Source organism: Notamacropus eugenii, chromosome 2 (assembly GCF_028372415.1).
Source record: "Notamacropus eugenii isolate mMacEug1 chromosome 2, mMacEug1.pri_v2, whole genome shotgun sequence".
NCBI classification, from domain to species: Eukaryota; Metazoa; Chordata; class Mammalia; order Diprotodontia; family Macropodidae; genus Notamacropus; species Notamacropus eugenii.
This window is the reverse complement of record NC_092873.1, coordinates 87,040,882-87,068,324: the sequence shown is the minus strand read 5'-3', so window position 1 is coordinate 87,068,324 and position 27,443 is coordinate 87,040,882. Positions and strand designations below refer to the sequence as shown.

At 38.2% G+C, this 27,443-nt stretch overlaps 1 protein-coding gene across 1 annotated transcript in view; it reads right to left on the bottom strand.

The window, feature by feature from the left end:
* LOC140522739 (antigen WC1.1-like) overlaps window positions 1-27,443 on the bottom strand; it is an 88,769-nt gene that overhangs the window by 27,482 nt on the left and 33,844 nt on the right. Inside the window, exon 16 of the mRNA XM_072638037.1 lies at window positions 50-358. Within this exon, the coding sequence (XP_072494138.1) occupies window positions 50-358 (309 nt within the window). The remainder of the gene's footprint in view (window positions 1-49; window positions 359-27,443) is intronic.

Sequence of the window (27,443 nt, the reverse complement as noted above, 5' to 3'; positions counted from 1 at the left end):
GTGTCAAGTACAATGTGTGAGCAGGAAAAATATATTGTGTATGTTTTACTTGAACAAATGACTCCAACATCCATGCTGTGACTGCATTTTCCTTGTGGAAGTGGTACTGTGGGGCACTGTGTCAGAAATGGTTCACTTCCATTACACTGGAATTCTTTATCCCAGATAGTTCCATTGCCTTGTCCAAAGTGAGCTCTTTTCATGATGGACACTGCAGTCCCACATTCTAACTCAGCACAGATGACTTTGGCAGTAGAGAGAGTGAAATTCCAATCACAGACTGTGCTCTGTTGTGTTCCAGAATTGACTTCTACCCTCCCATTACAAGGCCCATCTCCTGCAACCAGCTTCACAAATCCTGCAAAGACAAGAAAGAACAACAGTGAGTGGCCCTGAATGCCAAAATTTCTCTGAGGAAGAAAGAGACACAATTAATTATGTGAGATTCTGTTTTGCATATGCGCAAGGGAGAAGAAGTTGAAGAGCTTTCCTTAACTGAGCACAGAACAATTAAGACCTTGGAAGCACTTTGACTCTGATTAAACCTGAAATAAAACTGAATGTGTTTAATTCCTGGTACTCTTGGGGAGACTATGTCTCACATATGTAAAGAAATACAATCTTGCTTCTCTTTTAGACAGGGGAGAGACATGTGGAAACAGCAGAGGAGATAGATGCCTCTCAGTCAAGGAGGACAAATAGACCCATACGAGATCTCAGCATTAGAGAAGTAACCATCTCTTCTGCCCCAAGAACCTGATTACTCTAAATTGGATTTATTTTCAATTTTCTAGGACTGTGTTCCTTTTTTCTTCCTTTTATTCAGATAAAACATGCTGAATTATCCTATGTGTCAATTGTCTTGGGGTATTCATGAAAAGATTTATAAAATGTCCAAGGTTGTTTCTATATTTCTGCACCGTATATTTCAAGTATAGTTTCCGTATTTTCCCATAATTTATTTCCCACTACTTCTGGAATGTTTAAGAATTAGAACTCAGGTGCTAAGAAATAAAGATATTTGAACATACACACCCTCCTTTAATCATGAGGGCCCATCATCACTGTAAGAAATCAGGGAGAAAGATGAGAAAAGTACTTGTTTGAAATACAACCGCAAGCACATTGAAGTTTAATAAGCTTTTGTAGATTTGTGAATTGTGCGGCTAGGGCATCATAATTCTGTCAGAGCGACAGAAACGGAGTCAGAGAGAAACAAAGAGAGGGACAGAGACAGAGAAAGACAGAGAGAGACAGCAACAGAGATACAGGGAAATACAGAGAGAGACATGGACAGACACAGAGAGAAAGGGAAGGAGAAGGAGAATGGGGAAACAGACAAAAAGAGATGGAGAGTGAGAGAAAAAAAGAGGAAAATAGGTGACATTTCTTCTGACTTGGAAAAGAAGTAATCACTTCTGCAATTGAATCTATTTTGTGATCTGATAGTCCTACTCTGTACAAACTATTATCTTCAGTGTGTGAGTCTGAAACAAGCCTACAATACTTTGACACTTGACTCTGTTACATTTGCTACAAAGATTTTTGTGGATATGATTATGAGCAGAAACTTCGTGGCTTTGGTGGTGGACTATGATAAGGACAGATGTTGTTGGTGGCCAGAAAAAAATCTTTAGTAGGGATCAGAAAATCTTCTGTTTTCTTTATAATCAGAAAATAATGTACTTAGAGCAGGAGCCCCAAGACTGATCTCTCTGTGATACACTGAGAAGGTGTGTATTCATCCTTCATTGCCAAAGAAGACCATGCCATCAGAGAAATGATGACATGACTTGTACTTGACACTTTTTTTTTGAGTGAGGGAAGGCTGTGCAGGTCACCAGCCTCACTGAGAATGTAGTTGAGGCAGGTCAGTTGTATTAAGTCCTTTCACCTAAAGGAATAGTAGCAACATGAAGTTAGAAATAACTAGAGGAAATGATTGATAACAGTGAATGAAACACTAGCTCCAAGTGATCTCTTCCAACTTCTGCAGTTAGCCTTATGATTGTTACTCACAACTGGCACACTCCCATTTGCTGGGTTTGTTTACATTCAAATGGAGATTCTCTCTCTGTCTACCTTTATCCCTGTCGACCTGAAAATATTTGCGTAAGAGATGAAATAGGCAAATTCATAAATATATGTGTATATGTATGTATGTATATGTATGTATACACATTAATTTATTTACATGTGTGTGTATCTGTATATATATGTGTGTGTGTGTGTGTGTGTGTATGCATGTATGTATGTATTACTTATTCCCTTAAAGCTAGTAGTTACTTGATGATGGAGTCAGAAGGAAACCTCTGACTGCCTGGTACAAGGGTGAGCAGGCTTAAACGTGTTGTAGAACAATTCCCAGACCTGTGTGTCCCTCAGATTTATGGTCCCCATGTGTTTTAACTATACCCTGAGAAAGGATTTCCCTTAGTTGAATAGGCTGTAACACAGCTGAGATAAGACCATTGACAAAGTAGAGTCAGTTGGAGAGTAAGATCCCAGGATGTCTCTTCCCTCTGTCTCTGAGTATTAAGATAAAAATATATTCCACCACACTGGTTGTATGCATCATATCATAAACAGGTCTTTGAAGTTGCTGACACAGGAAAGGGCATTGTTGGAGCACACCAAAGGAGTCAGATTGGTTAGTTCACGCTTTGGGCCTTATTAAAAGTCCAAAAATGATATTAAATATTATCATTCCTTAGTACAAAACTGTACAACTCAGAAGGTAGAGTCAAGTTCATGGAACAACACGAATCAGCAAGCAGAGTAGCCCCTGAAAAACTCTCCCAGGCAGATATACAAAATATGACAGCCAATATTCTGATAGAGAAAATACAAGAAAAAGTGAGGATTACACATTTTTTTTTCCATCTTGGATCAGGAGAGTGGGTCAGACAGAAAAACCTCCAGACACTAGTCTGACCAGGAATTTGTACATCATGGAGGGCTCCTGAAAAGGGACAGGAGATCTGCCCTATATATTCTATTAAAGCAGATCTGAGAGGTGTCCAAATCTCCTACATACTGACTCTACAAAACTTGCCTGGAGAAAGCTCAGGAGGACAGAACAGATATTTTACTTCTGAGTCACAGCATCTGTGTTCAAAAATTTCCCAAAAAATGATTCTTGTTAGTTTGTGTGACCTTATGGCAATCAGATAACCTCAATGGGCTTCCATTTCCTCCTTTTTAAGGTAAAGACGTTGGGATCATTACAATTAGTTTTACTTTCAGTTCTAAATTTTATGATGCCAGGAGAAGATTACAGCTTCCCTTGGTACCATAGGACAGATTTGTGAAAGTTCCATTTAAATACAATCTCTATCTCCATATCTTCCAGATCATTATCTATTCTGAGAGTTCCCACCTGCATTTTATGTCCTTCACACTCACCTGAGCATATGACACCAACATCCACCTCATGAGTGCAGTACTTCTGCCCCCAGGGTATGGTAGGGCAATCCAAAAAAGAAAACTCATTCCCTTCACATACTGCGTGATTTTTCCAGATGATCCCATTTGCTGGGCCAAACACAACCCCTCCAACAGCAGCCACAGCAGAGCCACAGCCCAGTTGCTTACAAACCACATTAGCATCTCTTTGTTTCCACAAGTAACTACATACAGTCCCCCAGGTGCCATTGCGCCAGATCTCCACTCGACCAGAGCATGGGGTCTCTCCTCCCCTGAGGCGAACGTTGTCTGTATCTAGAAAGGAAGCAAAATCTCTTGTTACCCTCCCAACTGGGAAATCAGGAAGCTTTGAGAGCCTCAGGTATGGACATGGAGGAGCTGAGATACCTGTGCAGTGACTAGAGGTTGGACAGTCAATTTCCTCCTTACATATATCATCTTAGCACAAAGTTCTTTTCATCTTATCTCCCCCAATAGAATTTGAAATCCTTGAAGGCAAGGATTGCTTTCTTGCCTTTCTTGATATCACCAGGGCTTAGTACAGTGCCTGGCACATAGCAGTAGCTTCAAAAATGATTACTGATTTTGCACAAACAAGCTATACAGAAGACAAATTTGACACCTTTGATGTGGCAGATTCAAGATGATGGAGGAAAGGAAAAGACTCACCTAACCTCTCCCAAATTCCTTTCAAAACAACTTTAAAATGATTCCTCAAAATAAATTCTGGAGCAGCAAGACCAATAAAAGCAGTGGGTGAAACAACATTCCAGCCCAAGACAAATTAAAAAGATGAGAGAAAAGTTCTCTCTCAAGGTCAAGAGGGAAATCCAGGGTATGCCACACATGAAAGTGAGGCCCAAGGTCCTTGAACAAGGCAGATGTAGCAAACCAGACCCAGAAGTAGCCCACAGCAGACCTTGGTGGCAACTGTATTCATGACAGTATCTTCCAGAGCTCTCAGTCTACAGAGGATAAGAGTATTGGACAATTGGTGACAAGGAGATTGCAAGAGACTCTTTGCTGGCACTGAGTGCAGAACTCTGCTGCATTGCTCATACTCAATTCCAAAGTCACAGTCCTAGGGCAAGGAGGAGCATGTACACATTTGAGATCCTAGCCAAAGCAAAGTGGAACCTTAGTGGGAATTCCCGGACAGGAACTGCAATTATGGTCACTCACAGAGCAGAACACAGGTCAAGTGAGCAGTGCTGTTTCAGATAGTGTCCTCTGCACCATGGGGGCAGAGACAAACTTTGACATAGAGTTAAACATTGATAAGTGAACAAACCCCTATAAAAAAGAAGAGAGCACAGTGAGTTAAAAACCAGAATCCTACAATATGTTATTGACACAAAATACACTTGAAGCAGACACATATATGCTGAGTAAAGGTAAAAGACTAGACCAGAATCTATTATGTTTCAAATGAAATAAAAAAAAATTTAAAAACAGAGGTAGCAATCATATCTCAGGCAAAACAAAAGGAAAAATAGATCTAATTAAATGAGAAAAGCAAGGAAACTATATTTTGTTACAAGCTTCTATAGATAATCAAGTCATATCACTAATAAATATATATGCACCAAACTGTATAGAATCCAAATTTTTCAAGGAAAAGTTAAACGAATTATGGGAAGAAATAGACAAATGAAACTATACCACTGGGGGACATCAGCTTTCCCCTCTCAGTATTAGGTAAATCTAACGAAAATGCAAGCAAGAGAGAAGTTAAAAATTTGAATAGGATGTTAAAAAACTAAAATATAATAGACCTGTTTCTCAGCAGTACATGACATCTACAGAGTAAGCAACCATGTATTAGGGCATAAAACCTCAGAACCAAACGCAGAAAAGCAGAAACATATAAAGAAATCCTTTTCAAATCTTAATGAAATAAATATTGCATTCAATAAAGGAATATGGAAGCATTCATTAAAAATTAACTGGAAACTAAATGATCTAATCCAAAAGCATGAGAGTGTCAAAGAAAAAATTATAAAAAACAGTGGTTTTTATTAACGAGAATGACAATGAGACAACATACTAAAAGTTAAAGGATGCAGTCAAAGCAGTACTTTGGGGAAATTTTATATCTCTAAAGGTTTACATCAACAAGCAGGGAAAGAAAAAAGCAATGAAGTGAACATACAAATTAAAAACACTATAAAGAAAACAAATTAAAATCCACAATATAAAATCATGAAAATCGAAAGAGAGATGAATGACATTGAAGCTAAGAAAAAGATTAAAGAAATAAATATAGGACCTATTTTTGGGGGTAGGGGAAATAAAAATAATTTATCTTTGGTAAATTTGATTGTTTTTAAAAAAAGAAAGAAGAAAACCAAATCACAAATATAAAAAATGAAAAAGTCGAATTCTTCACCAATGGAAAGAAAATTAAAGCAACTTAGGAGCTATTTTGCCCAATACTCTGCCAATACATCAGACAATCTAAGCGAAATATTTGAATTTTATAATGATATGAATTTCCCAGATTAACACAGTATGTATAGAATATCTAAATAATCCTATAAGTTTTAAGAAGCAAATGTTAAAACTGTTTTTCCATGTAAATGGGAGAAAATAAAAGACTAAAAAAAAATTTTAAGTCCCCTTGTTTTAAGTCCTCATGGTTTGAGACCATCCAGTCTCAAACACTTGACACACTTCCTAGGTGTGTGACCTTGGGCAAGTCACTTAACCTCAATTGCCTTACCTTCCCCTCTCCAAAAAAAAAAAAAAACAAAAACAAAAAAAAACTCCCCAGAACCAGATGGATTCACAAGTGAATTCTGCCAAACAGCAATTAATTACAATGCTGTCTAAACTGTGTGGGAAAATGAGCAAAAAGGAATTCAAACTAATGCCTATTGTGACACAAGTATGACCCTCTTACATAAACCAGGAAGAGTGAAAACAGTGAAAGAAAAGGATAGATCAATTTCCCTAGTGAATATTGATGAAAACATTTTTAAATAAAATACCAGCAAGGAGATTACAGAACTATGTCATAAAGTTATTAATACACTACAAGCATGTGGGATTTATACCAAGAATTTAGGGTTCTTTTAACATTCAGAAAAACATGACAATGATTGACTATATAAATAACAAAACAAAAATCTTATGATTATCTGAATAGATGCAAAAACATTTGGACAAAGTGCAACACTCATTCTTCTTAAAAACTTTAAAAATCACATGAATAAATAAAGATTTCCTAAAAATGATGTGACATTTATCTAAAACCAATAGTATTATCTGTAATGGGGATAACTTAGAAGCCTTCCCAATGAAATCAAGAATGAAACAAGTATGGCCATTCTTAACACAGTATTATTTTACGTTGTAACAGAAATGCTAGCTATAGCAAAAAGCAAGAAAAGAAATTGAAGGAATAAAAGAGGCAACGAGGAAACACAATCATCACTCATTACAGATGATGTCTTTATATACTTGGAGAATCCTACAGAGTCAACTAAAAATTATAGTTGAAATAGTTAAAACTTTAGCAAAGATACAGGATACAAAATAAATCCACATAAATCATCAGTATTTCTGTATATTACCAACAAAGTCCAGCAGCAAAAGATGGAAGTAGAAAGCTCATTTAAAATAATGGCAGATAATATCAAATACTTGGGAGTCCACCTGCCAAGACAAACCCAACAACTGTATGAACATAGTTACAAAACACATACCACGCAAATAAAGTCAGATTTAAACAATTGGGAAAAAATTACTTGTTCATGGGTAGGATGAGTCAATAAAATAAAGTGACAATTATGCCTAGACTAGTTTACTTATACAGTACCATACCAATCAATCTACCAAAAATATTTTTAAAGCTACATAAAGTGATAAAATTCATCTGGAAGAAAAAAAGGTCAAAAATAAAAAGGAAATTCATGTGAAAAAATTGTGAAAGGAGGTGATCTAGCCATACTAGATCTCAAGCTGTATGGCGAAGTAGGAAACATCAAAACAATCTGGTACTGGTTAATAAAAAGAGTGATGGATCAGTGGAATAAATCAAATAAAACCTACATAGTAATAGGTGATCATAGTAATTTTGTGTGTGAGAAAAACACTAACATGCAGACTTTTGAAACAAGAAATTACTATTTTTGACAAAGCTGCTGGAAAAACTTAAAAGCAGTTGGACAGAAACTAAGTATAGTCCACTACATAGCAAAATAAGGTCAAAAGACATATACTATTTAGACGTAAAGGTTAATTTCATAAGCAAATTAGGGAAGCACGGAATAATTTCTCTGTCATCTTTAGAGAAGGGAAGAATTTATTACTAACCAAGATATAGAGAGCATTATAGGATGTAATTACATTATGTAATATGTAATAGAGAGCATTCCGGGATATAAAATGGACAAATTTAATTATATTAAATTTTAAATTTTTTTCCACAAGCAAAAACAATGCAGTCAATACTAGAAGCAAGGCAGAAAACAGGAAAAAGTGTATAACAAGTTTCTCTGATAAAGTTTCTCAAATATATAGAAAATTGGTCAAAATTCTAATAATACAACTTCTTTCCTAACTGATAAATGATCAAAGGATAGCAACAGAGAGTTTTCAGATGAAGAAATCAAAACTGCCTATACTTATATGAAGATATTCTGTAAATCACTATTGATCATAGAAATGCAAATTAAAAGCACTCTGAGGTACCACCTCATACCTGTCAGATTGGCTTATATGATAGAAAAGAAAAATGATAGATGTTGGAGGAAAGGTGAGAAATTTGGAGCACTAATGTACTGTGGGAGTTGGGAACTGATCCAAGCATTCTGGAGAGCGATATGGAACTATGCCCAAAGGCTTAATAAACCGTGCATACCCTTTCATCCAGCAATAACACTACTGAATCTGTATGTGAAAGAAATCAAAGAAAAAAGGACCCATTTACACAAAAATATTTTTAACAGCTATTTTTGTGGTTGCAAAGTATTGGAAATTGAAGCAATACCCACCAATTGGGGAATGACTGAACAAGTTGTGGTATATGATGGTTAGCAAATGCTAACTATTTTACTGTAAGAAATGATGAGCAGAATGCTTTCAGAAAAACTTAGAAAGAATTACATGAACTGATGCTAAGTGAAGTGAGTAGAACCAGGAGAATGCTATATACAGTAACAATAATACTGTATAGTGATCAACTGTGAATGCCTTGCCTATTCCCAACAATATAAAAATTTAAGATAGTTCTGAAGTACCTATGGTAAAAAGCACTGTTCATGTCCAGAGAAAGAACAGGTGTAATCTGAAGGCATATGAAAGAATAATGTTATTTTACTTTATTGGGGGGGAGGGGGTTTGTGGGTTTTCTTTCACAATAATGATTAACATAGAAATGTATCTTGTATAAGTGCATATGTATAACCTTTATCAAATTGCTTGCCTTCTGAATGATGAGGGAAGACAGAGAGGGTGGGAGAGAATTTTTATGTCAAAATCATAAAAAATATGAGTTTAAAAAAATTAACATTTAATTGGGAAAAATAAAATGTTAATTAAAAAAGATAAATTGAAGATAATCAATAGAGGGACAGCACGAGCATTAAGGAGGTGGGTAATAAGAGGTTTCTGTGTAGGCAGTAGGACTTCATCTGGGACCTGAATGAAGCCAGGGAAGGCAAGAGATAGAGATGAGGAGGGATGGAAATACAGGTATAGGGAAAACCATTGAAAATACCCAGTGAAAAGGTAGAGTGTCTTGTACCAAGAACACCAGAGATTAATGTCACTGCATTACAAAGTATGTGGAGGGAAGTAAAGTATTAAAAGTCTAGAAAGCTAGGGGACAGCTGGGATATGAAGAGCTTTGAATGACAGAGAATTTGATATTTGATCCTTGAGGTGTGAAGCCACTCAAGGTATTGTTTGGGGTTTGGGAGATAGCATGGTCAGACTTGTGCTTTAGGAAGATAAGTGTAAGAGCTGAGTGGAAGATGGACTGGAATGGAGACTTGAGACAGAGTGACCAACCAGAAGTCTCTTGCAATGGTCCAGGCATCAAGTATTGGGGGCCCACAACAATCTTAGCAAAAAAAAAAAAAAAAAGAAGGGGGTGTGGAGGACAGATGTCACAAAAGCAGCATCTTCAGGACTTGGCAACTGATAACACATTACAGGGCAAAAGAAAGTGAAAACCTGAGGATGATACTTAGGACTAGGTGACTCTGGGAGGATGGTAGTGACCTCCACAGTAACAGGGAACGTAAAAAGATGAGAATGTTTATGGAGAAATAATAAACTCCATTTTGGACATATTAAATTACAAATGACTACAGGACATCTAATTCAAGATTTCCAATCGGGAATTGGAGATATGAGGTCACAGGTCAGGACAGGTTGGTTTTGTGTTTGTCCTTCCTTTTCAAAGAGAATCATGATATCAGGGAAATGATGACATGAATTAGAGTTGACTTTGATTTCAGGAAGATTGGGCTGTGCAAGATCAGCAGACACATGTTCTTCTGCGTCCAGTAGCCAAATATTCATCAGGATGACTGCAGATGTTCAACTTTTCTATGGAAGACCCTGGCCCTTTTAGGATAAAGCTTTTTCAGTAAGAGATGAGACAGGAATATGTTGGGAGGAGAAAGGGACAAATGATATGGGGCAAATTGTCTCTCATAAAAGAGGCAAGAAAAAGCTTTTTTAATGAAGGAGGAAAGGGAGGAGGTGAGAGGGAAAAACTGAAGCTTACTCTCTTCACATTTGACTTACGGAGGGAATAACATGCTCACTCAATTTGGTATGACAATCTATCTTACACTACAGGAAAGTAGGGGAGAAGGGGACAAGTGAAGTGATGATAGAAGGGAGGGCAAATGGGAGGAGAGAGTAATTAGAAGTAAACGCTTTTGAGGAGGGACAAGATCAAAAGAGAGAATAGAATAAATGGGGGGAGGGAAATATAATTAGTCTTACACAACATGACTATTACGGAACTCTTTTGCAAAGCTACATATACGTAGCCTATATTGAATTGCTTGCCTTCTCAGTGGGATGGGTGAGGAGGGAGGAAGGTAGAGAAGTTGGAACTCAAAGTTTTAGGAACGAATATTGAGAATTGTTTTTACATATAACTGGGAAATAAGAAAAACAAGTAATGGGTATGGAAATCTATCTTGTCCTACAAGAAAAGAGAGAAGATGGGGATAAAGAAGGGAGGGATATGATAGAAGGGAGGTCATACTGAAGGAAGGGGTAATCAAAATGCAAAGTATTATGGAGAGGGGAGAGATGGGGAGAAAATTTGGAACTCAAAATTTTGTGGAAATGAATGTTGAAAACTAAAAATAAAGAAAGAAATTAAAAAAAAAAAAGAAGTGAGTGAAGGAATGGCGCCGTTAATTAAAAAATAAATAAATAACCAGACTGGTAGGGGAAGCCCCTCAGGGTGTTGGTCAGAAGAAAAATGGTTACTACTGACATTCACTCTGAAGCACGAGGGTCCAAATATAGCCATTGATTGGTACTTGGGAAGGAACATATGGCAGTCCAATCAATGAACTCCAGAGAGAAATGGGCTTAAGATTCAGTATTTCAGAAAAGAGAAGGAAAGAAAGAAAGAAAAAAAGAAATGAAGGAAGGAAGTACTCTAGCTAGTAAGTCCAAAGTTAACTGGGCAGTTTCTGGCCATCAAAATTTACCTTCCTTTAAAGAGGAAGAGAGGGAGAGGAAGATAATAAAACATATTTAAGCAAACAATTTTGGACATATTAAATTGACGATGTCTACAGGACATTTAGTTGAAGATGTCCAAAAGGGAATTTGAGATGTGAGACTGGAGGTTAGCACTGAAAATTATCTGCACAGAGATGATAATTTAACCTAGTGGAGCTCATGTGATCATCAAGTGAGATAGTGAAGAGAAGAGTGTCCAGGATACATCTTTGGGAGAATATCAGTGATTAGTCAGGGTGGCCTGAGGAGACTGAGGAGAAGATGTCAGACAGATGTTAGGGGAAGAACTAAGAAACAGCAGCGTTATGAAATCCTATGGTGAAGAGAATAACAAGGAGAACATGGTGATTGACAGTATCAGTGGCTATAGAGAAATTGTTGAGTGTGAGAACTGAGAATAGTTAATTAGATTTGGCAATGAAGCGATAGTTAATTGCTTTGCAGAGAGCAGATTCAGTTGAATGAAGAAATTGGAAGGCAGATTGCAAAATAAAGGAGAAAAGGAGTTGAAGGATAGTGAGTCACCTCTAGTAAGTAGCCTTCACAAGGATTTAAGCCACCATAGCTCTGGATTGCAGGGAATTTTGCCAACTGGACCACGTTCCCTGGAAAACCTCTTTGAAAGATATCACTTAGATCATTAGAAACTAGATGAACAAGGACCTTAGGAAACGGTTTTATCAACTGCACTTTGAATATTAGTCAAACATATCAAAATTCAGGCTATTGTTACTCTTGCAGCAAGACAACTTATCACAATAACTTCCAAATTGATCTCTGTCCCTCCAGTTTTTCTCCTTCAATCTATCCTCTACACAGATGCCATGCTGACCTTGACACTACCCTGCTCAGAATCTCAGTTGGCTTTCCCTTTTTTGCCTCTAGGAAAAAATACAAACCTCTCCATTTAATATTTGAAGATCTTTCCAATCTAGTTCCAATTTCTCTTTCTAGAATGATTTCAGATTATTCTTTGTTCTGTCTGAATTTCAGTCACACTAGACTATTTGACGTTTCCTATACATGGTATTCAATCTCCCATCTCTTTCTTTTTGCAGTTTGCTCCCTATACTAGGAATGGGTCCCCAATTACAGTAATGACTTTTGGAATTTCCAGATCCCTTCGCATCTTACCTCAGGTTCTGTCATCTAAACCTACTGATTTCCTGATCACCCAGATTTTAAGAACTCTTCTCCCTCCAAAAACAGTTACTTTTGGTCTTACCTGAATACAGTTTGCCTTTACTTGTCACTGTGCATGTTTCCCTTCCACTCCTAGTATCTTTCTATCTTCATCATTTTGTTGACACATAGCAGGTGCTTTACAGATATTCTAATTAAATAGATTCTTCCTGGAATTAAGCCCCATCTTGCCTCCCGGAAACATCTACTTTCTGCTTTGTAAATCCCTTAGCTAACGTAGCAGTAAAGGGCCAAGACAGATAGTGGGAGAGGGTCATGAAACATTTTACCTTTTAGAGCAGGAAAACTCTTTAGAGATAATTCCTCCAAGCCCCTCTTTTTTTGACAGGAGAGAATAATGAGGTTCAAAGAGGTAAATTAACTTTCTAAAACTCACATTACTAGCAACAGAATCAAGGTCTCCTGGCTACAACCAGTTTTTCTCCACTATGGCTAAAAGTCTATTTTATGAAAGGAAAAGAAGTCCGGAAGTTCCTCAGGACAAAAGAAACCAGTGACTTCATCCTCACTGGTCACCTACTGTGAACAGGGCTTGACAATACTGGCAATATAGAAAAGTATCTGAAATTCTAAGCACTCACAAGAAACTTATAGGAGATCACTTTGGAAATATAAAACGAGGAGCTAATTAGGGGAGTTTAGGGATTCCTGAGCCTTGACCAGATCCCAGCTTCACTCTTCTCTGGCCATTACAGTCATCCTGGGGAAACATCAGGTGACAATACTCACTCTCAGATGCATCAGTTATAAAATGAGGGTGGGACTGAGCAGTACTTTAGACGCTGGGACAACTCATTCCAGAGAGAGGAGTTCAAAACTAACTTGGAGCAAGCTACTTTGGTGAAGGGAGGGATGTAAGCCCTTTTAGTTAAACTTATTGGCACAGGTCTCAAAAGCACAAGCCATAGATTGGGGTTCAGACATAGGCAACAGGAGCAAAGGTATTTAGATCTTGTAGTAGTTGATATCTGTATTTCTCTTCCCCCAGTCACAGTAGTCATATAAAACCTTCAGGTCATGTCACACACTGACAATGATCACCCAGCTAGTCAACCAACGTCAGACCAGCACAGTCACAACTCAAGGCTTTTTTGGCTAATAGGCTGGGTGGCTAGATCAAGGCATCTCTTAGCTTGCTTCATGTATGAAGCCTTCCTTCCACATACTCATACACTGAATTTGATACATGGCAATGGGCTGAAATTTCCCTTAGTCTTTCAGAAGAATGGCAAGGCATTGACATGACAACCCTGAGTAGATCAAAGGCAGCAGGTCAATGAGCCAAAATGATTCAGTCATGGATCTTCTGTTAGTTTCTTGACCATCTGCCATTTTAGGAGTCATATGAAAGCTCAGAACATTCCTGGGACAGTACGGACTTCACAGTATAATTCTGCGACCAAACACTCTCTCTCCTGATGAATAATACCCCTCCATGCCTAATTGGGAAGGCTTCCAAAAAGAAACAAAAAAGCATTGTGATTTCCTTGCATTCCCCCAAACAAATAGTAAATAATAAATAGTAAATATTGGAGTGTGACTTTCTGATGGATCATTTTTTCCCAAGTCTAGCAACCCAGGCCACCTCAGTCCAATTCCTAATAGTGTAGATACTGTGAAAGAAGCAAAGTGAAATCTTACCAGAGTTGGTCACTAGGAAACTGAAGAAAAGGAACACCAGCATCTGGGCAGTAAGAAGTCTCTCTAAGACCATGCTGATAGCACCAGTCCTATAGCTGTCTTGAAAGCACCAAATTGTCTTGAAAGACCCCAGAGCACTGAATGAGGGATGTACAGTAAAAGGAGAGGAGTATATAGAGTCAGCTCCTGACCACGCCACCTGTGCTGGGAGCCAATAGAAACTCCCTTTGCCATTTCAGACAGTATCAGAGACTTGATCTGCCACAATCTGAAATTCAAAAACCAATTAAATTTCTACCCCTACAAATCTCCTTAGATGAGAGAAGAGGTCTTTGTGATGAAAATTCTGTCTGTGAAGATTAGAATTAAGCATGCATGACAGAAGGGGGTGAAATAACTACATCTTTGTGACTCTAACTCATTTGTGAGGTCCATCTCACTTTCACAATCAACAAAATATGTATCCAGTCACAATAGATAATGTGGTCGGTCACTCAGTGCACTACACGGGCCAGAACAAGAGTCATCTTTGATATAATTTTTTTGAACATATATTAAGTGGACCACTTCTCATTAGATACAACCCAGGCAACGTATGAAAAAGAAAAAAAAAAAGTTGATTTTGATATACAATGGGGACCAAGAAAAAGAAGTAACTTGGGAATTGGAGAAAATCAATAACCTCAGCTAGGACTAGGAGTGAAGAATGTAGAATTTGGAGGGAAGCAGACAAAAGCACCCTAGACAAATAGACCACCAGACTTAAGGAATTTGTGCAAGGATCTAAGGGAAACTGATTCAATGGCACAAATGTGTCTTAAATATGTCTTAAATATGTAGAAGGCCCTGTGCTGAGCTCACACCTAATATGGACATCACTGGCCTCTGAAATAGGTCTTATTGAGCTGCATGTGACTTGCTACCTTACAGAAATCCACACACCTGTACTATTTTTGATTCCAAGAAGTCTGACTTAAGAGAACAATTAAGAAGAAAACTTTCTATGAGGATATGGGCAACGTCACCCAGGGGACAGCCAGAATAGGTCCTTGGGCAATGGTGGGAAGGAAGAAACAAGGACACAAAAGGCTGTGCTGTATAAATATTTAGAGCTGGTGGTAATCTAATAAAATAAAATATGTATGTGTGTGTGCATATGTGTATGTGTGTATGTATAAAAACGTGATTAAACTATTCTGCCTCCTCCATTTCTTACGGGGACTAGCAGAGGTTATTCTCTAGGCCTGGAACTTCCTCCCTTGTGTTTCTGTTTCCTTAATTCCTGCTCGTCCTTCCAGACCCACCTCAGGCTCCTCTTCCATGAACATTTTCAAACTTTTTCTATCACCTTTTCTAGACTTCTCTTTTGTAACAATTGTTGTGACTCTGTTCAACATCTCAATGACTTCTTTCACCAAAATACACCTCCTTGGTCACCACTCCTATAAGGGTGTTCTGTTTTCTTAGTAGAGGTGAAACTCATTTTCTGTATCTGTTATCTTGTGAGATTAGTAAATGTCTGGTACATGTGAAGGGACTAATCAATGACCATCCACACATTCATTCCACAGTATTAAATAGTGGAAAGAGCAGTAGTAATTTTGGGGTTCAGTGTGTACTAGATGTGTGACAAAGGGCAACATCACTGAATCTCAATAGAGTTGTTTATATATAACCTCTGGTCCAAAGACCACTGGCTTGGCACTCCTTTTTTGGTGGAAATGGAGGCCCTGCCCCACATGAAAAGCAGGGTAGAATTGGGAGCCTTCTTCAATCTCTTTGGGACTCTTCAGCTTCAAGTCACTTTGGGTGTTTTTTGTTTGCAGCTCTAAGGGCAAGATGGAAGAAGTCAATCACATTTCAGGTTCCTGAAATAAAAGACTTTAGAAAGACATGAGAAGAGCTGGTAATCTCCATGACATCCATGTCCTCAACTTGCTACTGTGGAATCCTCAGGCAGTTTCCCCTTGGGTGAGATCTATAAATCTCTTTCTTAAGCTGAGTTAATTTCGTTCAGGATGAAAAAATCTTTCACTCTATATACACTCTATATTCTCCTATGTGTATCTTCTCTGATCTCTGTTTTGTGACTGATTTAGATGAATGAGTTTCATTGCTATGTACATTCATAGTGCAAATGGTATTTGGTTTGAAAAGGATCAAGTCCTGGATAGAAAACTGGGGATTCCCCTCCACCTTCCCCAAGAATAATCATATAGTGATCAGAATTTAAATCGAATCTGACCATATCCTCCACACAATTTTTTAGCATTTTTGTTTAAGATTTTGAGGGTTTTTTTAGATCCCTGCCTCTCTCTTTGCCCTCTTCCCTCCCTGAACCAACATGCAATCAGATATAGGTTATACAGGCAGAATTATCTATAACATTTCTATATTAGTCATTTTGTACAAGACGGTTAAGATGAGAGAAAAATAAATAAAAGAAAGAAAGTGAAAAATGGCATGCTTCAGTCTGTATTCAATTAATATCGTTTCTTTCTCTGGAGTCAGAAAATGGTGTATAGCACTGTGTTTGCTCATCTGGATCAGAACACTCTCAAAGACTGGTTTGATGAAAATGGAGAGGAAATTTCAAAGCTGCTAAATGAAAAATGAGAACTCCATGGCATTTACCAGCAGGAGAGTTCAACCATCTCTAAGAAAGCAACATTTATCTCCATCAAAAGGAAAGTACAAGCAAAGCTTGGAGAGGTGCAGCTTGCCTGGCTCAGCATGAAGGCAGATGAAAATCAGTTCTATGCTTATAGTATCAACCGCAAGCATTTTTATAATGCCCTGAAGGTTATTTATGGGCCAAAGATCTATAGTGCATCAAAACTACTCAGTGCTGATGAAGCCATATTGATTAATGATAAGGACAAGATCCTGGAGAGACAGGTTGAACTTCCATAGTATTCTCAACTGACCATCATCAATCAGTGCTAAGGTCATTGACCATTTATCTCAGGTTGAAGTTAATCCTATCTTCCCTGAAGTTCCAACTGAAGAAGAGGTTTTGAGGGCCATTAGGATTCTTTCATGTAGCAAAGTACATGGTGCTTATTTTATTCCATCTGAGCTTTACAAAATAAGGGGTCCATTCCTCATCAAAAGCTGATAAAAAATTTTCAAGGTTATATAGCAAGAGAAGGCTAATCACCAGGAGTTCAAGAATGCCTCTATTGTCCTCTATAAAAGTAAAGAAAATAGATTGTCCTGCAACACTCACAGTAGGATATGATTCTTGCCAGTGTCCTCCTTAACAGGATGATCCTTCACCTGGAAGATGGGCTGTTACCTGAGGGCCAGTGTGGCTTCAGAAATGGCCAAGGAACAGTAAGAATGGTATTTGCTGCCCAACAACCACAGGTGAAATGCCAGGACCATAACTGAGGTCTCTAAACAACATTTGTAAATCTGACAAGAGCCTTTCATACTGTTAGTCAAGAGGGCTTATGGGAAAATGTGTCAAAATTTGGTTGTCCAGAGAAGTTCATCAGCATTGGACGTCAATCTCATGATGACATGTTTGCCTAGGTTCTAGACAATGGACAGTGCTCTTGTGCCTTCCCAGGCACCAATGGATTGAAACAAGGATATGTGCTTGCTCCTATGCTTTTTAGCATAATGTTTTCAGCCATGCTGTCACATGCTTTCATTGAGTATGAACACGGCATTAAAGTCAGCTACCTCACTGACGCTAAATTCTTCAATTTGAAAAGACTACAAGTCAAGACCAAAGTGGAGGAAGTATTGGTGCATGACTTTCTGTTTGCAGATGATTATGCACTTAATGCAGCCTCTGAAGCTGAGATGCAAAAAAGATATGGCTTAATTCTCTGCTGCTTGTGCTAATTTTCACCTAACAATGGACATCAAGAAAATACAGGTGCTTCACCAGCAATCACCACACCATCCATATGTGAAACTATCAGTGCAGAAGTTTGGAATGCTGTGGATAAGTTCATTTACATCCAGGGATGTGCACACTGATAATGAGGTTGATACATGTATTGCCAGAACTCTGTGCTTTAGACGCTCCCAAGGAAATTTTGGGAGAGAAGAGGTATTAGACTGACTACCAAATTGAAAGTCTACAGAGCTGTTGTGCTGACCTCATTGTTGTATGCCTTTGCAAAATGGACAGTCTATCAGAGCCATGCCAGGAAATTGAACTGTTTGCATTTGAATTGCCTTAGAAGGATTCTGAAGATCACCTGACAGGATAAGGTACCAGACACTGAAGTCCTTACTTGAACTAAATTGCCAAGCATTCAAACTCTGCTTCACAGAGTGCAACTCTGACAACCTAGTCAGGTTGTTTCAATGCAAACGTACACTTGCCAAAAAGACTATTTTACAGAGAACTCACACAGGGCAAGTGGTCAGAGGGTGGTCAGAAGAAATAGTACAAGGACACTCTCAAGGTCTCTCTCAAGATCATTGAAATTGATTGTGTGACATGGGAGACAATGGCACAAGACCTCTCAGCATGGAGTGCCCACATCAGAGAAGGTGCTGTTCTCTATGAGCAGAGCAGAATTGAAAAAGTTGAAAGGAAATGCAGGGTGCAAAAATTTAGAGTATCCACTTTAAATGCTCACATAGACTATATGTGCCCAACCTGTGGTATAGCAGTCTGAGCTTGTATTGGTCTGATCAGCCACAATCAGACACATTGAATCTCAACTTAAGTATAGTGATATTGTCCCCTTTGAGAATGAAAGACAACAATCAATCAACCAGCCATTCCCCAATTGACAGAATCACTTGGATTTCCATTTCTTAACCTCCACAAAAAGAACTGCTATAAATATTTTTGTATCTGTAGTTTCTTTCACTTTACTTTGGATGTCTTTGGGATATAGACCTAGCAGTAATATTGCTGTGGAGGTGGGGTAGGGACAGAAAGGTATATGCAATTGTATGGTCCTTTGGACATAGTTCCAAATTGCTCTCCAGAAGAGTTGGGTCAGTGAACAGTTTCACCAACAGTCCAATAGTGTCTTAGTTTTCCCACATCTCCTCCAACATCCAACATTTTCTTTTTTTTTGTCATATTAACCACTCTGATAGATTTGAGCTCAGTTTTTTTTAAATGTCTATTTATCTCATCAATAGTGGTTGAGAATATTTTTTATATGACTATCAATAGCTTTCATTTTTTTAAATTAAAAACCATTCATGTCCTTTGACTATCAACTGGGGAATGACTTGTATTTTTCTAGATATGACTCAGTTCTCAATACATCTGAGGAAGGAGGCCCTTATCAGTGTTATTTATTTCAAAAAACAGTTTTCCAGTTTTCTACTTTCATTATAATTTTGGTTTCATTGGTTTTCTCTGTGCAAAGCCTTTTAATTTTACATAATCAGAAATTGTCTATTTTACATTTTCTATTGCTCTCTATATTTTCTTTGGTCCCAAATTCTTCCCTTATTTATAAATTTGACAGATAAATTTTTTCATGTTCTCTTAGCTTGCTTACATTATCACCCTTTAAGTGTGGGTCACGTACCCATTTTTACATTATCGGGTACATACTGGGATATGTTGGTGTACACCTAGCTTGTGCCATACTGTTTTACAGTACTTTTTCCCAGATAATGAGTGTTTATTACAAAAGCTTAAATCTTCGGGGTTTCTTCTATACTACATTATTATGGTCATTTACTACAACGCAATTTGTATCTAATCTTGCACTGATCTACACTCTATTTCTTAGCCAATACCTCTTTATAAATACAGTTGCAGTACTGGTACAGCTAGACCAATTTCTTCTACTTATGTGGGCTGTAGGGGAACAGGACAAGCCAAACTGAAAATGGTAGTGGTCTCAGCGCCTATTAGTTTGGTAAATGGTCAGACTGTGAGAATGAAAGGATGGAAAAAAATGAAATTTTTATAACACTGAAGTTTAAGAGAAGTCCCCTGCTTAGGAGGAATAGAACCAATATGCATTCAGAATGCTTTGTTTCTGTAGCTGAATCTGTCATTGGTGGGATAGCCAGACTCAGGGGCTATAAGAGATAATCAATGTCCTGATCCCTCCTGGGATACAGGTTGGCCGAAAGATTCCAAAGAATGCGAAAGGAATCTCCTGGATTTGTATCTATGGCTATGGTGACCATTACGTTCACCTAAAGATTAGAATTCCCAGAAGACTGACAAGCAGATGGCAAAGTCTGAGGATATTTAGCTATGCAGAAGATCAGACTGTTTTCAAAGGGAAAGTGAATGGATTCATAAATTCAGCTGCTGGCAAATGGTCCACTGGAAACCAGACAGAGGAAGTCGCAAGAATCCACCTTTCTGTCTGTTGGACGGGGAAATGAAACAATTCCAGACCAACAGCATAGTAGGTGCTTCAGCATCAATAAAATCATGTGACAAATTTCCCATTAGAATAGGTTTGCCAGTGGATGGATTAGTCAATTAGATGGGACTTAACTCTGAGATAAACCTTGATATCTTAACAGATGATGCATATTTTCTCCCCATACAAATGGAACTCAAAACCTTCTGATTGCACATAGTAGAACCATTTAATACTTCATGTGGAACAACAATTTTCATTTTAAATCCAATGATAGGAATTGTAGCATTGAAATTTTTAAAAAATGAAGACAAAGTCTCTGCCCACAGCTTAAAATGAAGCTTAAAACCATAAATAGCTAGGAACTAATTAACTTCTCACTTGGGAAGTTATTTGAGGAACAGGCCAAGTGAATTCATAGGTATACGCTTTATTCCCTATGAGCCTTTAGTAGGATGCCTTTTCCTTCAAAAAAAGTACAACAAGAGCTATTCAGTCTCTCCCATCATCACAACCATATTTGCGTGTCATTATTTTCAAAATCCTAGGGTTATATTGACTATTCTTGACTAGTCAGCTGATCTATCTACAGATATCCAAGTCATCTCATAACTGGCAAGCAGCTGTTCCAAAGTAAGGAGGATGTTAAGACCTTTGTAATTCACAGTGATTAAAACCACAGAATAACAACTCTGTGAGGCTGTCGTAACTTGAAGAAACGTTAAAAATCTCCCATTCACCTACCATTTTAGTACACATGTAGTGCCTGGAATATCTCGGTCTCACTCATAGGTCCCTCAAATTGGCAACACAAGGATTAAGGTATTCAAAAATAATAGATTATAAGCTCACATAAATAGGTATGCTTTGATCCATTAATCAAAAAAGATATGACAACTTCAACACACAAAAGCATCGATGAAAAATGAATAATAATAAAAGTAGTAAAGAATATTTCCTCCATAAATCTGGAGCAGAGTCTCCCACAAATGTACAAATCATGTGTGGGAAGTGTGACCATGCACAGATATAACACATGAGTGAACACATGTAGCAAGAGCAGATTTTTATAAGTACTTCTCTATAAAGTGCATCCATAACCAGGGTGCAAGCATGGAAAAGCAGCTCCCAACTGTGTCAGTGCAAGGCTTCTTGGGTCTTCTGAGGACATGACTTCTATGTTCTTTTTCCCTGCTGGACGCTCCTCTGTGGTGGGGTTGTAACTCCTTCAACCACTGCAGAGAATGTGCCAATGTTTCTCCACTCTATTCATGATAACATTATCTAGCCCTTTCATGTCAGAGCATTCAAACTATTGTTGAATGAGGCAGAAATCCTATATGTTCAAGAATCTACAAGAGGTTCATTATATATGCTTGATGAAGGGATGGTAAGAATGAAAGGACAATATAACAGAGCTGCCAACTTCAGAGATAATCACAAGGAAATAGGACATTGGGAGGAAGGTGAAGGAAGGAAAGGCTATGTGAAATGTTAATGTCATAGAAATATTAAAACTTAGGTCACAGACTGAGAACTAATGTTGGATCTATGAAATTAAATCAATAATATTTACAGTAATGTTGAGTGACACGTAAAGTATATAAAATGAATACAAGGGAAGGATGGAGTTAGCAATTTCAGAGGATCAGGAAATGCATTAAAGATCAATCAATTAAAAATATTAATAAAGTATATACTGTGTACCAGACACTATGCTAGATGCAAAGTGCACAAATACAAAGAATGAAACAATTCCTACTCACTTGAGGAACAATTATATTTCATTGCAGACCCTGATAATTTGCTCACAAAGGGTCTAATCATGTATGAGCTTGAAATGACATAGGAGGGACTTTATTGGATATTAGATGTAAAAAAGGAGTTGAATAAACCCTGGAATTTATTGAGATGGAGAAATGATGAAGTCAGAAGTCAGAAGTAATCCTAGAGGAAGGGAGCCTTAGAGGAAGGAAACTTATATAAAGAAAGACAGATTTCAGAGGGCTTCAAATGCCTGGAAATGAAACTGTTTTCTCTGATTAGATTTTAGGAAGATCATTTTGGGCAGAACGAGTAGAGAGGAGGGACTTTAACTGATGTTTAATATTATGTTCATAATAAATCATTTTCAAATGTAAAAGTCATTTTTCTTTTAAATGATGAAAAAGGTACACTTAAGTTTAATTTTGATCTTATAGCTATAACCGTCTGAATGAGTTAGAAAGAAGTGTTACAAAAAGTGGGGAGGATGAGGACTCAGGGATTTGGAATATTTGAAGAGACAGCAATATGTTTAGGGAAGTTCTTTAGTATGGAAGAAGAGTCAGAGGAGAAAAAGACTATGAGCCAAGAACTAAACTCTCCCTTGAAAGCTAGAGGATTATATCCAACCTCTTGTCCCTTATTGTTGGAGAAAGAGGAGGGGAAGAATGGAAAAACATTTGTTATCTACCTACAATATGCCAAATACTATGCTAAGTGATTTGCAAATATTATCTCAGGTGATAATCTGTGAATTAGATGCTAATAAGAATCTCATTTGGGGCGGGAGCAACTTGGTGGTACAGTGAATAGAACATTGAACCTGCAGTCAAAAGGACCTGAGTTCAAATGTGACCTCAGACACTTGACACTTACTAGAAGTGTGACCCTGGGTAAATGAATGAACCCCAAATGCTTCAATAGAAACAAAAGACCCACTATAGCAGTTACAGAAATAGAGGCAGATTTATTAAATGACTTGCCAGGGTCCCTCAGCTCATAAGCATCTGAGGTTAAAATTCAACTCAAGAAGAATCTTTAATGTTTACTCTAACTCTTGATGTGTCTTCATATGTAGAAGACACAAAGAGAATCTCCTGGCAGGAGGAAAACCAAAAGACTTTGCCTCTAACCCTAAGCAGCCAGGACAGTGTCAGCAGGAGGATGTTCGTATGGAGATAATTGGCTTGGTGATATTTGTGATTAAATCCACATTTACCAATTACATGTGTGACTTGCAGGGGTGTAACTGACAAAGGATATCAAAGACAGCTCCAAGGCCAGGGAAGTGTGAGATTTTCTGCTCCATTTGCTTAGCAGCTGAGTCCCAGATCACAAAAGGACGGAGCAGTTATTACCAACTCCAATACAACCAGCTCTGGGGTTTTTTGAGAAATCAGTAAATGAAAATATCTTCATTCCCTCGTTTAAGGCAAAGTTTTCCTGACTCTTCTCACCTCTCCTGCCCTACTTGAGTAGGTTACTTAGTATGTGGTAAGTGTCAATAATGTAAGGCAGACTCTGGGGCAACCTACTCTTCAACATTTTTCCAACACAGAACAGGGAAGAACCATAGCCCTGGGGCCACCCTCACTTAAGGTTGTCTGGTAATAAAAATTTCTTATATTTATTTGGTACTTTATGTTTGTAAAACGTTTCAAATATATTATTTCCTTAGTCCTGAATTTAATTATTTCTTTTAATTTAGTCTTATTAATCTATTTTACCAAGAAAAAAACCAAGAGGGAAAGTAACTTACTCTCTACCTGTCTCTGTCTCTCTGTCTCTATTTGTTGCACAAAGTTTGGATTCACTCAAAGGGCCACACTTGAAGAGCTAGAGGGCCACGTGTGGCCTTCAGGCCTCAGGTTCCCCAGCCCTGCAACGCCCCTTTCTAAAAACTGACCAAATATGACTAATTATCTGGTAACAACTATTCATCATTGGAGTACTGCAAGCACACTGGGAAGGACTGACGAGCTATAATGTTAGAAAATAAGGTAATATTTATTAACTGCTTCTAATGAGCCTGGTGATGCCCCCGGAGCCCTGCAGAGGTCCCTAAAACCCTGAGAGGACAATAAGCATCTGCCCTCTGAAGCCTGTTAGTGTGAGTAGGAGCTGAGGGAATGTGCTCCGGAGCATGTACTACAAATAAATATGTATAATTTTGTTTGCTGTGATTTATACAAACCCAGAATCCATAGTGAGGTAAGCATAGCATTCCTCATTGAAAGAAAGATATTCAATTACGCTAGCAGTTGTTTGTCTTTAGTTTCATAGAGGACCAATGACGTCTTGGGGAGATGTGTTGACTTGTACGTGCATTCTGTTTTAAGTGACAAAACCACCAAAATCATCCACTCCATCCTTTTCCATTTGTCTTTACTTTTGTCTTGTCTCAGGACATGGATAACTCTGGAGAAGAAAGAGAGGCTAATGACTTTGTGCAAGCCTGCCTCATTTCAATGCAGTCCAGTGTCCCTTCCGATAGCCTTCTCCCTGATGGGTTTGAAAAGAAAAGCTTGCCCAGTGACAGGCAAAGAAATGACTAGAAAGGAAGCCCAGGCTGACAGTGGGAGGGGGGCAGGTAGGGAAGAAGAAGAAGAACTTGGGAATGAGTGTTGTGGCCTTTTGTGAGTTTGGGAGCCAGACGGAAGGGTGAACAACTCTTCCTCTCTTCCCCAGTACAATAACAACTATTCTCAACAACCACTAGACATACATAATGCATACACTAGGATACCCGACCCCAGAAGAAAGCACCTCATAAGTCCTATATGACTGGCTATAGGTGTGAGGCTGTAATGAACTGCCATGCATTATAATGTTCGTTCTTCTGTATCACTGACAGAGCAGGAATTGACACTATGAATGCATAAAAAGGGTGCTTTCGATGTGCTTGTTGAGAGAAGAATATGTATGAATCGAGCATAAAGCAATGAACAAAGTATTGTATGGGACAGAAGGGGTAGGACAGGGCTTGGAAGGGGCAGGGAAAAGGAAGAGCTGTGAGAGGAGTTAATTTCATTAAATATTTTCACTCTAAGTTATAACCATTGAGACTTTTAAAAAATTCAAGAGACACAGTTTCTGGGTAATTAGTCATTCTATTAATAAAGCTAGTATACTAACAATAAAAAGGGTCAGTGAAACTTGCGATTGCTAAGTAGCCTTATGGAACCTTTTCGGTGTTAATAAGAACTTGGAAGAGAGGATTTTCCTGAAGTGACTTTGATGAGTTAGTAAGTAATGAAAGAGAATGAATATTATACTAAGAGGTGGACCTGTTCCAACAAGGGATGGAGGATATGACTTTGATCATTCAGTTTACTTCCAAGTCACACCCAGCTTTGGGCAATTCAATCAAAGAATTACTCCCACTTAATCCTGAATAGAACACTATGAGCAGAAATTCCCCTAGATAAGACGGTCTAAGTGGCTTCTATTTTTGGCCAAGGTCGAAAATGTCCTTGAACAACTTTTTTTCAAACAAATAAATGGGACAGGGAACCAGCCTGAATCTCCCCCATACTTGCTTATTAATAATCATTTCTCTCACCAGTCAGTTCAGAGGTAAAATGTTGAAGCAAAAATCTGAGTTATGATGTGAATTGGACCATGGATGATTCCTGAAAGAAGGGAGGCTCTTGTAGAAGATAGAAGTAGAGAATGAAAAGAACTAGGATCAAATATTCAAAGTCTTCTGTCCAGCTGAGAGTGAACAGGAGATCTCCATGTCTGCAGGAGTAAAGGAGAAGACTAGCTTATGTAGACTGGTAATTCAACAGAGAAGGTGCTTCTATGAAGAAGTGTATTCTCTATAGTCCAGAGAACATGCCTGCACTGCTGATAAAGGACCTTTCCTTACACAGAAATTTTCTGAGAAGTTGAGAAGGCTGATCATGCTATTGAGAAAGGGTAGCAAGATAACTGAAGTCACAATGTAGGTAAAGGAAGAAAATATAGAGAGCAGAGATTAGAGAAAAAGATAGAGGTGAAAGGAGGTTTAGGAATGTGGACATAGGAAAACAAAAAGGTTAAAATTCAGAATTAAAAGATCTGAAGGTAAACCATTTTTGCTAGAGGTAAAAGTGTTACCTGGCTGGGCAACTTTAGGATAGTGGAGAGGTGTTTACCACATGTGAAGAGGAAACCCTCAACATTGTCTTCTCAGGATTGATTGTTTGAGGGCTGATGAATTCTAAAACTATTCCAGATAACACAGGAAACTGATTCTACCTCAGTTCAATAAACATTTATTAAGAGACTGTTTGTAGCTGACAGTATTAAGGTCACATCTGAGGGACACCAAACTCGGCATCATCATATCCCAGGTCCTCAGTGGATATTGGTAGGGCATCTTCTCCCATCCTGGAGTCAGGGGATCCCGCAGAGAACTCAGGAGACTGACCTAGAAACAGGAAAATGGGGCTGAATTTGTAGCTGTGTCTAAAGAGAAGAAAGGAACCTTTGGTGGTGTGACAGAGGAGGATGAAAATAATGCCTCCTTCAAGACCTGGGTAAAGAGTCTTTTCTCAGTCATGATGCACCACTGAGAGCAAAGGAGTAGGAGTGGCCAGAACTGAGACTGGGCAATGCAAATGCTTCTCTTTACAATGAGGGTGGATTAGGGACAAAAGGAATGGGAGCCTGAAGGAGGCAGTTTCAGAACCCCAGGGCCTGCTCATTTTGTTACTTAGCAGCATCATTGTGGGTACAATTGTACCAGATGTATATGAAAAATGTCATTATAGAGAATCACTGATGTGCTCATGAAATCTTTTTGTCATATTATTTATTTGCGTACATATGCATATATAGAGAGAAACACATATCTATGCAATTGAATGTATATAAACGCATGTGTATATGTGCACATGCACGTATGCATCCATGTTAAATCATACCTTTATAAAGACATGTTTGTGATTGCATGTGTATGTGTAGCCAGTGTCACCCCCTCTTCTTCCAAAATAAGTTAACCCACAACTAGAAATCTCACTTGTCAGTCTGTTGGAAGCCACTCACCAATGTTTGACTCCCTGTGCTCATTCCATCCATTGGTAGACCCCAAAGTACTGCCCTCATTCTTCTGGGTGATAGGGGGAATTTCAGGCCCAGATAATTCTTCAGCATCATCATACCCATCACCTGGGGGATCATCAGGCCAACCTGAGATATCTGAGTGAGAGATGATAGTTTTGTTTTCAACATAATTTTTCTGAAAGTGAGGGGAGGTCCTTGTGCATGTGAAAACAAGTGTAATTTTATTTTTTAAGATGTAGGGGAGTGTCAGGAGATGTTCAAAACTGAATTCAAGTGAAGAAGAAGAAGACAACTTAAGGACAGAGTTAGGGGCTTTGTCTT